Consider the following 15,504-nt stretch of genomic DNA (forward strand, 5'->3'; position numbering starts at 1 on the left):
AATAAAAAGATTATAATTCAACATATGCATACCATTAAAACATCTCAAGCTCTCAACAATATTTTTTTGATTATAAGGAATGGTTTCTAAGGGTTACAACTTTATAATGAGTCGTAAGCTTTCTAATGAATAACAAAGAAATGCAATTCATTGTGAGTACACCAAAAGAATATTTTAAACTGTTTTTTCTATTTTTTTGGCCATGGAAGGTAGTTTTTTAGGATTTTTAAGGTTTGAAAAGCAATTAAATTTCATCAATATTTATTAAACAACATGAAAGGAACTTTATCCAACATATTTGAACATGAATTGAATCTTTAAAATACGTAAATCTGCGATAAAAAGCACGCATCTAGACAATATAACTTTTGAAGTGGGGGGTGAGATGAGTTTGTATACAAATTTTCAGGAAAATCCATGTTATCCAAAAAAATTGGGAGCTTTTACCTTATTTTCGCTTTCAGTGACTGGACTATATTAAAATATATATATATATAGTATACCCTCAAACCATATTTTAAAATTAAAAAAAAAATAAAAAAACATTAAATTATTGCAATTGTTTATAAGCGTGAAAATTGCGAAAATGTTTAAACAAACACCACGGCTCACCTAATTGTCCGATTTGAATTTTTCAAAAACCATTTTAAAGCTTGAGAGCTCTTCTTTTTGTGGTGAAATTTTCAAGTTTTCAAAGGCTTTAGATTTTTAGAAATTTGGTTTTAAAAAATTTTAATTAATAAAAAAAATTTAAAAAATGAGGTATTATGTAAAAACTATGGAACCGAATTGTATGAAATTTGGTGTGATGATTCTATGCACTAAGAAGTTTAATTGGGAAAAGTATGAAGACCTAGGTATTATTCAAGTGTCTGAAAAAAACTAACAAATAAACTAGCATTTTATCGAATTGCAACTAACTCTATCTTGATCAAAATTTAATTACAAACTTTGTTTCCTGTTCCATTTTTGTCTAAAATGAATAGTTGCTAAGTTGTCGACGAGAAATCCAAGAAAAAAACGATTTTTTTTGCTATTTTTTATACTTTTTTTGCAATAACAATTAAGCCCACGTTTTTTTTTATTTGAATAGAAATATTATAATTTCTGATGTTATTTAGAAGCCGTTAAAGCAAAAATCTCCGATCGTATGTCTTTTACCCAATCCGAAACAGATACCGCCTGAACTAATATTAAGTATAAGTTAAAAATGTTCGATAATGATTAAATCAAGAACTTTGCCCGCATTACACACAGGCCGCAGCGGAAAAAAAACGCGCGTAAACAGGCCGTTCCAGTGTGCCCACAATTAGAGCCGTAGCAACGTGAGAAGTCCGTACCGCCGCCGCCGCTCCATACGCCGCCCCCCGAGTGCGCCGCCGCCGGGACGCCTCGCGCCGCTCTCGGCCAGTCTACCGCGATCCTCTCGCCATGCCGTTTCGCTTCGAGAGCCCTGCGGCCAGATAAGACAACTCATGTCGAGCCCCCCGCACGAGGCGCCGGCCCAGGCGCCCCCCGACCTCGAGCCGCTGCTCCTCGCCGACCCCCCGCACCCGGACGGCGCCCCCGGGTTCGACCTGCCCCAGGACATCCGGGACGACGCCGACGAAGACGACGGGAGGGCGCTCAGACAGAGGCGGCCCATCTCGTACCCCTGCGGCCCCGACAGCGGCGTCGAACAGCCCCTGGACGCGGAGCTGGCTGGGTTCAACGCCCAGAAGAGGAACTCGGACCCGCTGAGGGCGCCCCCGCCAAGGAGCAAGACCCAGGTGAAGCCCTTCACCAAGGAGTCGTTGGAGAGGCTCGAGAAGAAGACGGTGCAACTTGTGCGGGAGTACGGCTTCCAGCCCAGGAGGAAGTTGAGTGTGGAGGACGGTTCCAGGTTGCCAGCGAAATTCGAACCGTTCCCTTCTAGGTTGTATGGCAGGCCGCTGGAGGAGATAGACAACTTTATCTACGATGAGGTGAGTCGGAAACGTCTTTCTGGTTAAACGGGGACTCGAGACGAGCCAACTAGATTGGATTAGGTCCGAAAATATAACAAACGTTTTTACATTTTGTCGACGTTTCGTGGTTTTTATTACGACATCCTCAGAAATCGATTAAATCATTTTTCGTTTTTGTCCACAATGAAATGTAGAGTTGATTAATTTAAAAAACTGTAAAAAGCATGCAGTAATTTTGAACATATTAAATTATATGTATGTAATTTAATTATTTGAAAAAAAAATAATTTCTATATATTTTTTATTGTACGTAGGTGGTCAATTTTATAGGCTTAATTATTCTGTTTTTATTATATTTCAAAATTAATTAACTATACAGGGTGTTACAAATTAGTAGGTCAAGCAGTTAACCATATATTCTTTGGACTAAAATAATGGGACTTTTCTTATACCACTTTTTATTTCGAAACCCCAAAATACAGGGTGTCAAAATTAAAATTTCGATTTTATGAAAAATTTCTTTTATATGGTACCAAAACTAACTAAACAACAGTTAAAGATACGGATTGTATGAGGTAAAGAAAGAACACTTTAGACTGAAACCACATATTTTGATTTGGGCCTTGCTGTACAAGAAATTGCAACTTTTTTAGATATGTTAGATTTAGCTCAAATTAAATATCACTGATCATGAAGATCATTTCCATTTTACTCAGTGAATTGAAGTAGATAACACTCAAATATTTCATATAGTCCCAAAAAATAAAGTGTAACATCGACTAAATCGATGTCGCGTATTCAAAAAAGTTACAATATCTCGTAAACGAGGCCCCAAATCAAAATCTTATAAGAGTGAAATAGAATAAAACACCGCTTAATCTAAAAAAAATATTCGGAAGGCATAGACAAACTCAAAAAAAAATGGGGGGTCCATAGGTACTGCAACCCCCCGTCCATTCGCGCTTTGCTATTTTAAACGAAAATTACACAAAAAGTGTGCCTACTTACGATCAAAATATGTGCTAAATTTCAAATAAATATCTCTACAATGATCGGAGTTATCAATGAAAATCATGTTTTAAATTTTAATTTTGGTACTCTGTATTTTGAAAAGTTCCTATATTTTAGTCCAAAGAATATGTAATTAACAGGTTGACCTACTAATTTGTAACACCCTGTATATTACATTGTATTATAAAAACGAAAATTTTTTTACTAATATAGAGACTTGAAGATGTAGTAGAAACGACTAAACGTCGACGAAACGTAATAGTGTTATATTTCCTAACCTAATCCAGCCAAAAAAATAATAAAGAAACGTAGGTATACAGAGTGTCCTGAAATTCTTGCAACAAAATTTGGTCCTAAATTCTTAAGACAAATTTAGGGGACCCGTATTTTTTCTTTTTGCCAACTGACCAGGTTTCGGAGTTACAGCCCCCTGAAATCTACCCCTAAGAAGTCTTTTTTATATCTCAAAATCATGTTGTACGAGAATCAGTAAATTAGGTACACAGGGGTTTTATGATATGTAGAATCTGATGGTGCTACGCTTTTTGGCGAGAAATCCCCTTGTTCACTTGTTCTTGGACCCCCTTGTCTTTGGAACCAGAAAAATTTGGTCGCACATTTGATTTTTTTTTTAAATTATTTGCTAACTAGAAAGCCATTGAATATAGAAACTTTTTTGGCCCTTGATATTTGTTACGTAAAACGCAATGTTTATGAGGAAAATGGTGAATCGCGATATGCATTCGATCACATTTTGACTTTTTTCTCCAAAACATTGCGTTTTACGAAAAAGTATATAAATAGACAAAAACTTTCTAAATTTAATGACTTTCTAGTGGACTGATAATTTTTAAGAAATTTAAATATGCGACCAAATTTTTTTGGCTACAAAGACAAAGGGGCCCACGAAAAATTGTCTTAAGGGGATTCCCCGCCAAAAACCGTAGCACCATCACATTCCACATGTCATAAAACCCCTGTGTACCAAATTTAGTGATTCTCTTAGAACAGGGTTCTGAGATATTAAAAAAAAAGATTATTCTTAGGGCCGGACTTCAGGGGGCTGTAACTCCGAAAGAGGAGGTCACTTGGCAAAAATAAAAAATACAGGTCCCCTAAATTTGTCTTAAGAATATGTGACCAAATTTTGTTGCATGAATTTCGGGACACCCTGTATTGTTTGAAGTTACTTATTTGCGTCATAGCCTTAGAATTTTCTTTCTGTTCATTTGGGTATTTTGCAGCCTGAAAAAAAAAAATATTAATTGAATAGTCTTGCGCTCAAAAGGTCAATGAAAGGTTATTTTTATGAAATTAGTTTTGCCTAACCAAAAATATCGTGCTGAAAAAATAAACATATAAAAAAATACACACTTGGCCAATTGGTCCAAAGTAATGCTACTAGGCATTGACTAGCAATGACACTTAACATACGACATATATTTTGTAGATTATATCTCACCCAATCTTAAGAATCTTAAGTACACGATTTTGTAGCCGTTACTTGTTTTGTAATTTGTTAGAAAATGGCTGTTCCTAGTAAAATTTTATAAGAAAAAATTTTTTAAATAAAAATTTCAAGGATTTCAAATATCAGTAGCGTACAGTTTTATTTGTCTCAATAAATATGCTGTCACATACGTTTACTTTCGAACATGGCGATATAAAAGGCTTTGATGAGTCGTAAACGCAATTTCAATAAATTATCTTTTCTAGTTCGTATTTCAAATCAATTTTTTTTTAAATAAAATTGAACATTTTGTAACTCGCCAACTAACTGTAGTTAAAGACCATTATGTATAGTTTGGTGACCTGCAAACAAATGTTGGCGAACTTGTTATCTTTTAGGAAAAATGCCAGTGAAGTTGGTTATTTTGTAACAATGGATACAATCTATAAATAATTTTGCAATATATCTCGTATAACCATGACACAAGTGTCAATATAAAAAGGCCATTTTCAAGAAATCCTATAAAAACATATCGAAAATTAATCGAGTTAATCAAATTAGCCAGTAAATACCCCTTTAAATGGGCCACCCTGTATATTGACCTGGTGAAGGCCATTTCTACCCACCTATCATGATTTTTTTAATGTCAGATAATTCCTCTTATATATACAATGTGTCTTGATTTATAGGTGTATAGCCATTCATATAATAAAAAAGCAATTGAGGTTTATATATTTAGTCTCTAGACTCTAGACTAGATCATAAGTGCCATGCTCTTCTTATTATCAAATTTTTCTTATCATTGAAGGTAGACCTATTAATTCTTATTGTATGTCTGTTATGTTATAAAAGAGTTCTACCTTCGTCAAGCTATATACAGGGTGCTCAAAAAATATAGGTTTAGCTTAAAAAAAGACATATTCTATTATTACCTGTCGTATTTTTGTTTTATTACAATAAGGTGATAATAGGTTTAGTTTGCCACGCTACGTCTTTTAAAACAAAATTCTGTGTCATTATAAATTCTAAAATACTCGATTTAGGGCATTTTTTAAATTTAAAAATAAAAATTGAATTGAATGACATTTATAACCAATAACCCTGTACATTATACATTGTGACACATTACGCCACAATCCTTGAAACATCGTTACGCTTTTCTTAATTAGAAACGTTTATTCTTATTCTAGTTTTTGACAAACGCGCTTTTCCTCTGTACCCAAATATAATTTTCTAAAATGGTCTGCGATTAGCTTTCTCGCAACGTATTCCTACAACCGTTGTCCCCCGAGAAAGCAACAACTAGCAGCCGCGAGACGCAAGGAATACTATTGATTTTAGTGAAGTTTATTTGATAAAGAGCCTAGCCGCTATCGATTTCCCCGAAGTAGTATATATTATATACACAAAGTAATATTTTAATTCAAATATAAACAGAAACTCTGACTGCCCACACACGCGAAGAAAATACAGTATTCCGCATCAATATTCTTATATTTTTAGTCCACCAGTATTGTATGTATTTATCATTTATAACTGTAATAATATCTTATTCATAAACACAGGGTATCGCAAAATTGACCTGCAAAATTATTTATATCTTTTTCCACTCGTCTGTTATCATTTATTGGACTCTTATAAACAATATAATTCAAATGCTAGAAAAGGAACTAAATTGCTAAATATTGAATTAACAGCAAAGTAATAGGCATATATCACACTTGTTTGTTGGCAGACGTTTTTGGCATTTCGAAGCCTATATTTTTATAAGTCTCCAAATCATTAAAAAATTGTTTAGAGATGAATAGCGAAGAAACTATCGCGAAGAAAACATTGCATTCGATATTAAAGAAGCAGCCGCTTCTGTCAATGATGAATTATTACCAATGAAATCCAGGAAAAGTTAGAAAAAAGCATATGATTGTTCCGAAGGATGGGATGGTGCGAAAAAAGCAATGGTAGTAAATGAAGATGTTCTGATTCAATGATGCTCAAAACAAGACCAGTGATATTAGCAAATTTACGAAATTAATGCCTTTTCTAAAGAAAACGTTCTGTGGGATATAAAACAAAGAAGTCCAGAACTTTTAATAGATAACAAGTAAACAAATTGTTGAAGCAGAAGCCTCGAATTATTATTATCTTGGTATGAAGGTATTTTCAATAATTTTTAATGGTTGCATTCAATATTTTGACAACCGAATTCTTTGCAGGTTGAAAATAAGAATGGTATGCTAATAAACAATCCTAATACAGAAATAAATAACATAAACAATATGATTCCTAAATTGACCCGAGCGTCAACATTTATTACTTGTACTTTGCCTTGTAACTGTACCTTTTATATAAATATTAGTAACAAATAAGATGCCATATCAGACGTATATAGAAAATCGTCGTTGAAAAGCAGATTCTTTTTTGAAATGCGAAATTTTGCTGTTCAGGACGTTCATAGTTAGTTGATATTGTTGGAACCATGCGTTCGCAGATGTCGAATCACAGAATCAAATGTTTGACGACTTGACACTCATCTGTTTGAAAATCGTCGTTCATACTCTCTACGAGCAGCTCGCGAAGTTCCATTACAAAATCCTTGTATGTCGACATACTCTTCGTTCGAAAACAGCACAGGCATGTTGACAGGAAAAGTATTACTAGAAACACATTCACATATTTACTACATAAACTGACGTTTATAAATTTTGACATCAACTGTCACTTGTTTCGTCAACTAACATGTTTATAGTAAGCGAGATTGCTATTAAAACATTATTTCTAAAGTCCATAGATCGCTAACCATGGAGAATTGAACCCATGTGTATTATAACTTTTTTATTCAGCATGACCTCAGCACCCTGTATATCCTGTTGTAGTCTAATATTGTCAAATTATTGGTGGCAGCACAAAATATATTCAGAACGTAATTTTTTTCTTAATATTCACAGAACTTGTCAACACGGAAATGTGACAAATTGGCAATCAAAGGAAAATTATTATTCAGACTATGTTTGTCTGGCTTCTATGACTTATTATAGCCCAGTTATTGTAGCTGAAAATATAGTAATACCTCCGAATTTTTTATAACTGCATCGATTTTTCTCAAAATTTAGAATTAGGCTCATCTTGCCCCCCACTTCAAAACTTATATATGCGTTAGGTGTGCTTTTTGTTCTTAAGGGGTAAAAACCACCCCTTATTGGAAAAAAAAAGAAAAAATACTAATTTGAGCATTTTATGTAATCAAATCTTTTTTATATGTGCAGTATGAGTAATTTCATGTGCTATCTAACATGAAACTTAATGTATCCCAAATTTTCAACCCGGAAAAACCTTTAAAAACCACCCCTTTGGAAGAAAATAATATAAACAAATTTTTTCAACTTGAATCATGCATTTTTATCAAATTAAAATTAATTTCTTGATTAAAAATTTTTTTTTATCGATTGCAACATTTCAACCCTTGAAAAGTACCCCCTCTTTCGAAAATAAAGTGAAAAAATATTATTAAAAGAGTAGAAACATTTTAAATGTGGATTCGTATTAAATAAACATTTATTCCCTTATTATAATATAGTAGTTATAATATAGTATAGTACTGGTTTATTCGAATATACACATACTAAATACGTATATGGTATACAAAAAAGATCTCAATGTTTCAAAACTGTTGTGTGACCTAAATTTTCCTAAAATTATCACCTATACAAGTGTTTATTTTTTTTGACGATAACTTTCTTACTTTTTAAGATTTTTAATCGCACAAAGGCTCATTTTGCAGGGAATTGTAAGGGCTACGTGAACTGTTGAGTTGATATTTTTTAAGCCCTTCATTTTTAAGTTTGAAGGGTTTAAAGGGCTCGAAAAGGGTGGTTCTCTCATCCATATGATAACTTAAAATGGCGATATCTCGATTGATATTAATTTTAAAGGAATAAAAAATAAAGCAAAATCTTCAGAAGCTAAATTTTTTTACTCTTGTATTTTTTTCGTACACTTTTTAATTTTTAAGTTACAGCGTAAAAATCGAATTTTTTTAAAAATTTGAAAAATTAACATTTTCAAAAATTAAGTTTTTTTTCGAAATCATGTTTTGTAAGTGAGCCAAACACCCAGAACATATTCTTAAAACATAAATGAAGAAATCTGTAAATGGATTGCATTTAATTTTAAAAATCAGATTATCATGTTATTTCGATCATATTTCCGTTAATTTCAATTCTAAAGACTTTTAAAACAGCTCATTTTAAAGGTTTTTCAAAGTACTTTAAAAAATCTGCAAATAGTTTTTTTTTCTACTATTTATGGTTTTGGCGTTATTTAACGTTAACTGGTTCCAATTTAGTTTTTAGCTAACATATAATAATGTTTAAAAATCCATAACTCGGTTTATATTGCGATTAGAGAAAAACAAAATGATGTCATTAGATTTTCGAGATGTTTTTTTATTACCTTTCTTTTTGTTCATTACAACTTTTTCATTAAATCCAATGGTTTCAGAGTTATTTGAAAAAAACTGTCCGAAAACAAGCACTTTTTCAGTAAAAAATCAACATTTTCAACGACGAACAACTCGGAAAATATTGGATTATCCAAAAAACTTTATATAACATTTGTTACTTAAAATTGACTCCTCTATCGATTCCTGTGGTTATTTTGGGCGTACAAATATCCACCTCCAAGAAGGTGTGGGAACCACCCCCAGGGTAAAAGCACACTTCGGCACTATATAAGTTTTGTTCCCTGAGGCTTTCCCCATATTCAGTCAAAATTTCACGTCAATCGGTTCAGTTATAAAGAATTCGGAGGTAAAAACCATAAGTAACTGGACTATTACTCTCTCGCAAATTGTTAATTGTGCTACTGTTAAGTTCAGCATCTAGGAACTAGGTGTGTATACTATATGCATATAATGTACATATTTTTTTATATTTGTTATTACTATTATTATTAATATTATTATTATTATTATTATTATTATTATTATTATTATTATTATTTTATTATTATTATTTAAGGCGTACTAAAATGTGATTGAATCGAATGTTAACGATCGGTTTCGTCAAGAATTTTCTTTCATTAAAAATAAACCTCCAAATCCGTGTTTACCAAACGAAGTAGTGTCATGCTAAAGTCGCGTAAGTGGGTATTTTTTGGAGAAGTAACGCTTTGTTACATCTGTCCAAAACAAATCAAAATCCCTCTCCGCCTCTGACGCGAATAGGAAGGCGGCAAAAATACCCACATTTCCTTTTACAGAGTTCAAGCTTGGCCCCGAGCTTCATGAAATTCAATAGTCATCCCCGAAGTCGCGCATTGACATCAAATCCACCTTTGATCCCCCGGAAGGCAAACACAAAAAGCAAATTTATTTATTAAAGAAAAATAAGCTGAACTTCCAGCCAGAAAAATCCATAAATCCATCAATCAACCTGTTCCTAATAGCTGCATTCAAATTGCCAATAAGGACACGTCGGTCTGCCGCAATACGATTTCGAAGTTTATCGGAATTGATTTATATGGGAGGCCATAAAGTTTTTATTAATACATTTTACCGGGTTGCAGCGGTATCGGAAAATAATAAAGCAAGCCGTTATTTGGAGTTTTTATTTATTTGGTTCTTTCCGGGCGAGGAAATAAAACAGTTGTTGGACTTGAGTACAACCAATTTAGCTTACAGAGTGAAGATATTTTCTTCGATATTAGGATATTAGAACTATACCGTTGCAAACGAATTTATCAACAAACATAACAAACTTAAAAAATTATATGTTTCTTTACAAGAACTACATTGTCAAATGTTAATACTAATAATATACATAATAGCGAAAAGTTTGTAGCCGAGCGGAAAGTGAGTAGAATATTGCAAATTAAAAAGAATGTTGTCTATACAAACTTACAAATTCGCTTCTCACTACAGGGATCTCGGAAACGGTAAGAGGTACAAGGTAGCTTAAATGGGGGCAAAGTTGCGTAGTCAAGGGACTAACATTATGCCTCTAAAAAATCAAGGCTAACATGATTAGTTTTCGAAATATTTGAAAAAAACCGAAATTTTGAAAATTTTTTGTTGAATAAGGCTGAACCTTATTTGAGGTGATATTGAAAAAAGAAGAACACTTTCTCAAGGCGACTTTTTGTCCTCTAGCGAATGGCATAATCAATTTTTATATGTAACGTTTCGTCTCTCCAGGACCATCATCAACTCCATTTTCTTAAATACGGCCCTGGAAATTTTATTACATTTTTTTAAAGCTTTCATGACCCCCAATACTGTACTGCCTCAGCCCAAACCAGATTCAGACGTTTTGTCTCGAAAAATTCATCTTCAGTGTATTCGTTCCAAATTTATCTAAATTTTGTATTTAGATTTCTTTGTTTATTGAATTATCGTACACTGTAAGTGTCGTTAGACCCTATGAAATCCATCTAGTTATTTAAACTATTACCACCACACATTAAAATAAAACATTATTAGAGTTTTAATCCCGTGCCCATTGTTATTTCTATGCTTCTCGAGTACTATGGGTGAAATTTGGATTCAGCGCCCCAAAAAACCCCCATAACGATTTTCGGTTTGTCTTTTCCGACCGTGTCTGGAAAACCCTCGGAGACGACGTTCGGGGCCAGGTTCCGGTGCACCAGGTGTTCGGAGGGTCGTTTTCGACGTGAAATTCGGATTCAGCGCCCCTAAAAACCCCCATAACGATTTTCGGTTCGTCTTTTTCGATTGTTTGGGGAAAACCCTCGGAGATGAGGTCCACGTCCAGGATCCGGTGCACCAGGTGTTCAGGGGGTCGTTTTCGACATGAAATTTGGATTCAGCGCCCCAATAAACGCCACGCAATGATTTTCGGGTTGTTTTTGGCAATCTTGTCAGGAAAACTCTCGGAGATGTCGTCCACGTCCAGGTTCCGGTGCACCAGGTGTTTGCCGATGCCATATTTGAATTCAGTGACCCAAAAAAAACTCCATAACGATTTTCGGTTTGTCTTTTCCGACCGTGTCTGGAAAACCCTCGGAGACGACGTTCAGGGTTAGATTCCGGTGCACCAGGTGTTCGGAGGATCGTTTTCGACGTGAAATTCGGATTCAGCGCCCCTAAAAAACCCCCATAACGATTTTCGGTTCGTCTTTTTCGATTGTGTGAGGAAAACCCTCGGAGATGAGGTCCACGTCCAGGATCCGGTGCACCATGGGGTCGTTTTCGACGTGAAATTTGGATTCAGCGCCCCAAAAAACGCCACGCAATGATTTTCGGGTTGTTTTTGGCAATCTTGTCAGGAAAACTCTCGGAGATGACGTCCACGTCCAGGTTCCGGTGCACCAGGTGTTTGCCGATGCCATATTTGAATTCAGTGACCCAAAAAAAAACCGGGCGCCGAGTTTCTCTCCTTCCCCGCGTGAATTTTGGGAGAGTCCCACGGAGATGACGTTCATCGGCGTTCCTGAGCTCCAGGTCGGCTGTGGGTCAATTTGAACATCATAATCGTGATCAGCGACCTCCAAAACCCCCGGGTACCCGATTTGGGCCAGTTCTGACTCTTATTTACGAAGTTATTAAATCTTCCACAAGCCGTCTCAAAAAATGCATTTTTTCAATGCATTTTTGGCTGCAGCAATGCATTGTATAAGATACAAAGTAGATACATTTTTTACAAAAAATTTTTGGAAGCGAATGCAAAAAACCGCATTCCGATCCGTTTTAGTACAAAAAATTCCGAGCCAGTCTGTAGATATATGCTTATATGTTTCCTACTCCAATTTCCCATTCATTAATTTTTTATAAACACTTTCATGTAAAAAACGCATTTTTTTAGTTTTTTGCTTAAAAATCCTGAACTAATGAAACAATCTGAATGCTATAAAGAGACAATTTGTATAGAATCGAAATACGAATAAAACGAGAGGTAGATCGATCCAATCGGATAATTTGAAACGAAGAAAACCCGGAAAAATTGGAAAATAGTGTTTTTTTAAATCATTATTCCATCATTTTTTAAGTTGCAGAGCTGAACCCTGTACACAAAAGTAGTGAATTATATGTACTTCAAGTGTGCACTATCGGACCATTATTTTTGGCACAATTGCAGTTGGAATTTTTTGATGCACTATTTTGCATTTCTGGGTGCGTTGGAGGTGGACCGATTTTAATTGTTCAGCCGGATTTTAAAAGTAGAAGTATAATAACAAAAAACATTCATATTTAATTTTAAGTTTAGTTTTTTTATTATATTTCTGGAATATTTTTCGAATTTTTAAATTTTTGTTGATAATTAGATATCGTTTCTTTGATTGTATTATTTATCTAAAGTTAGTGCTGTTTTTTAATTTAAAAAAATATATTTTCAAAATATTCGCGACCTATAAGTGAAAATACCTTAGACTGCAAGGAATTGTAACTTTTGTTGCAATTTACACCAGTCTCCCCATATAGAAAAATGCGTATTAGTAATCTTCAAATGCTGTGGAAACCTGCCTTTCGTGAAACGAGTGAAATATATTTTTGCAAATCAACAGTGCGGTACGATTGTTGTATCCAAACGAAATACAAAGTAGTATTCCGAAATTGATTTACGATTAGCCCGTTCACCAATTGCCTTCAAGTTTGTACAGTATACGACCTATAAATCCGCTGAATTTTATCGCACACATAAATCGCCAAACAATAGAACGGTTTTATTTGTGGCACCCTGACCTGCAGTTCAATTATTCAAATCGGACGTAAAACTAGATTTACTTAATTGCATGGAATTTTATTTCTGCCACTTTTACACACCGCATCCAACTGCAGGACATTACGACGAAGAATAAATAAAAATCAATATCTCCCGTACGACTAAGTTTCGGTAAATAATGTATCAGTCATTTGTTTCAGTTTTTTTTTTAACTGGAGTTGAAGAAAATGCAGGGCGTTCTACAAACTCTATGACAAACTTTGGCAGATGGTAGCTGGATTAATTTCAAACATTTTTTCTCATATGGACGTAGATCCGATTCGTTTTTGTTTAGAAGTTACAAGCATTTTCAAAAATATAATTTCATATTTCAATCAAAGTAGTAAGTAAGTAAGTAGTGATAAGTAAAAATGAAAAAATAATAAACCTATAATACCTCAGTGAAAAACGATCGTTCAAAAAAGCATTTTAAACTTTTAAGTCTCTAGTTTCAAGATCTTTAGACAAAACAATTTTTTGAGCTACGGTTATCGAGCAATCATAAGAAATACACCGAGAAAAAAATCTTTTTTTTTAGTTGTATCAGTTTTTATTAAAAACATAGTTAATTAAAAAATACCAAATGATGTCATAAAGGCATAAGTTTGCAAGACTGTGATGGTTAAAATTGTAATTATGAATATTTTTGAAATATACATAATAAAATATCTTTCATTTTAAATTTATATTTATTACAATCGCCCTTTGATACCTCCAATTTGTACAGAAATGCCATATGAACAAATAGTGCATACGCTCTTATTCATTAATAACAATTAATTAAAATTACTTGTACAAATATGTATTGTTAAAAGAAGAAAAATCGAATTTAATTCAGTTTGAGTTAATGTAAAGAATATTGACAAAATTCTTAATAGGTACCATAAGTGTATTTTTACTCATAAAATTAATAAACACGTTTTTAATGGAGTTGAAAATTTTTTGTCTTCTAGTCTCTATATTATGTTTACAAAGTCTTTGAATACGACCCAACAGAAAAAGGGGTAAGGAATCGAGTATAGCTAGCTGATTGGTTGATTTAAATGTAGCGCTCTGCAGTCGAAATTCTGTGAACGAAACTTAAGCCCTTACTACCTCTCTCTCTCTCTCTCTCGCACAAGTCTGAGCGATTGCCGTTTATATAAGCAAAATGACAGTGGGCGAGTCCAGTAGTTTATAAGGTCTATGGACCACATAGCAAAATTGCATATTTTTTCTTCAAATTTAAAAAATACTACATTTATTGTCATTACTCTCCGTTTTTCCTTGCATTCGTTAAATTCGGCGAGCACTTCTTCATAATGTTCCCTGGATTTCGCTGGCAATAAATGGAACATTGCATCTTAAAATCCTTCAAAAACAGCGACAGGAACATTCTTGCATTTTTACCAAATTCAGATAGAATTCTTTATTAAATAATTGATTATAAACAACGTACCATAGCAACCAGTAGTTATAATAAAACCTACCACGTTTCATTGAGTACTAGTAAGAAATATTAAGTCGTGTGAATATTTTTTTATTAAATTCCAATAATTCTGTCTCCACAAATATGATTGTGATGTGATTATGGATAAAACGTTGTATTGCATTCGTGTTTTAATTGCCTTTTATCCACTTAAGAATATTAAACGCTCGAACTCAAACATTCTTGCGTGGATAAAATGCTACTTAAATCACTTATACAATAAATTAATTTATCCGTTTTGCGCAAGATGGTTTCTACTACTGTCCATGTCAATTTTTGCAACATTTTGGTAACATTTCTGTTTAAAATGTCTGTTACTTTAATGTGTCGTCCAGTAGTATAAGATTATTAACAAGTTACTATTAAAATTGTCAATCTGTTACTTTCTAACTTTAAAGTCACATCACCAACCACCTGATTGGGTCACAATTACCGTTATTTTGTACCCTAGTGAAAAAGGTACTTTAAAGACACATTTTAGCGATATCCTTAGCTACTTTTTAATAGGGACTTTTGAGAAGAAGTATTTTAAAGGCAATTTTCAAATTAAGAAGTAAATTTTAAAATTTTGAGTTGCTTTAGTTCTATTTTCTCATCCAATAAGGCAGTTGTTATTGCTGTTATTGATCTTGCTGGTGCTGCCGCTTCTGTTGTCGTTGTTGTTGAAATTGTTGTTATTGATGCTATTGATCTACAAGACCAATATCAACAACAACAACACCAGCAGCAGCAAGAACAACGACAGCAACAGCATGTACATCAGCAGCAGCAGCAGCAGTAGCAAACTAAAGTAGACTTCTTTAATCTATGATCAGAGTATTCCTTACTAAATCTTATCTTTTACACTAATTCTAACTACAAGTTACAATGACTAAGATATTAGTATTTGTCAGTTTCTGTGTCAATTGAGCACGT

The 15,504-nt window shown here is 33.7% G+C and overlaps 2 protein-coding genes across 3 annotated transcripts in view; both read left to right on the forward strand.

Annotated features, from left to right (window-relative positions):
- Positions 1 to 1,475: 1,475 nt before the first annotated feature.
- Positions 1,476 to 15,370, forward strand: LOC108909288 (hybrid signal transduction histidine kinase B-like). The gene is made up of 2 exons (XM_018713593.1): positions 1,476 to 1,964; positions 15,194 to 15,370. The coding sequence occupies exons 1-2, from the start codon at positions 1,476 to 1,478 to the stop codon at positions 15,368 to 15,370; spliced, it is 666 nt and encodes a 221-aa protein (XP_018569109.1).
- The window catches only part of LOC108909299 (sodium channel protein 60E), a 198,581-nt gene continuing 184,788 nt past the window's right edge, over positions 1,712 to 15,504 (forward strand). For both annotated transcript variants that reach the window (XM_023454877.1, XM_018713605.1), the window contains exon 1: positions 1,712 to 1,964. The gene's annotated coding sequence lies outside the window, so the exon portion shown is untranslated. The remainder of the gene's footprint in view (positions 1,965 to 15,504) is intronic.

Source organism: Anoplophora glabripennis, unplaced genomic scaffold, assembly GCF_000390285.2.
Source record: "Anoplophora glabripennis isolate ALB-LARVAE unplaced genomic scaffold, Agla_2.0 scaffold445, whole genome shotgun sequence".
Taxonomy (NCBI): Eukaryota; Metazoa; Arthropoda; class Insecta; order Coleoptera; family Cerambycidae; genus Anoplophora; species Anoplophora glabripennis.

Bases quoted from the DNA above. Each gene is read 5' to 3' on its own strand.
- LOC108909288 (XM_018713593.1), top strand. From the start codon at position 1,476: ATGTCGAGCCCCCCGCACGAGGCGCCGGCCCAGGCGCCCCCCGACCTC. The intron at 1,965-15,193 runs GTGAGTCGGAAA...TCATCCAATAAG, and splicing joins ACAACTTTATCTACGATGAG to GCAGTTGTTATTGCTGTTAT.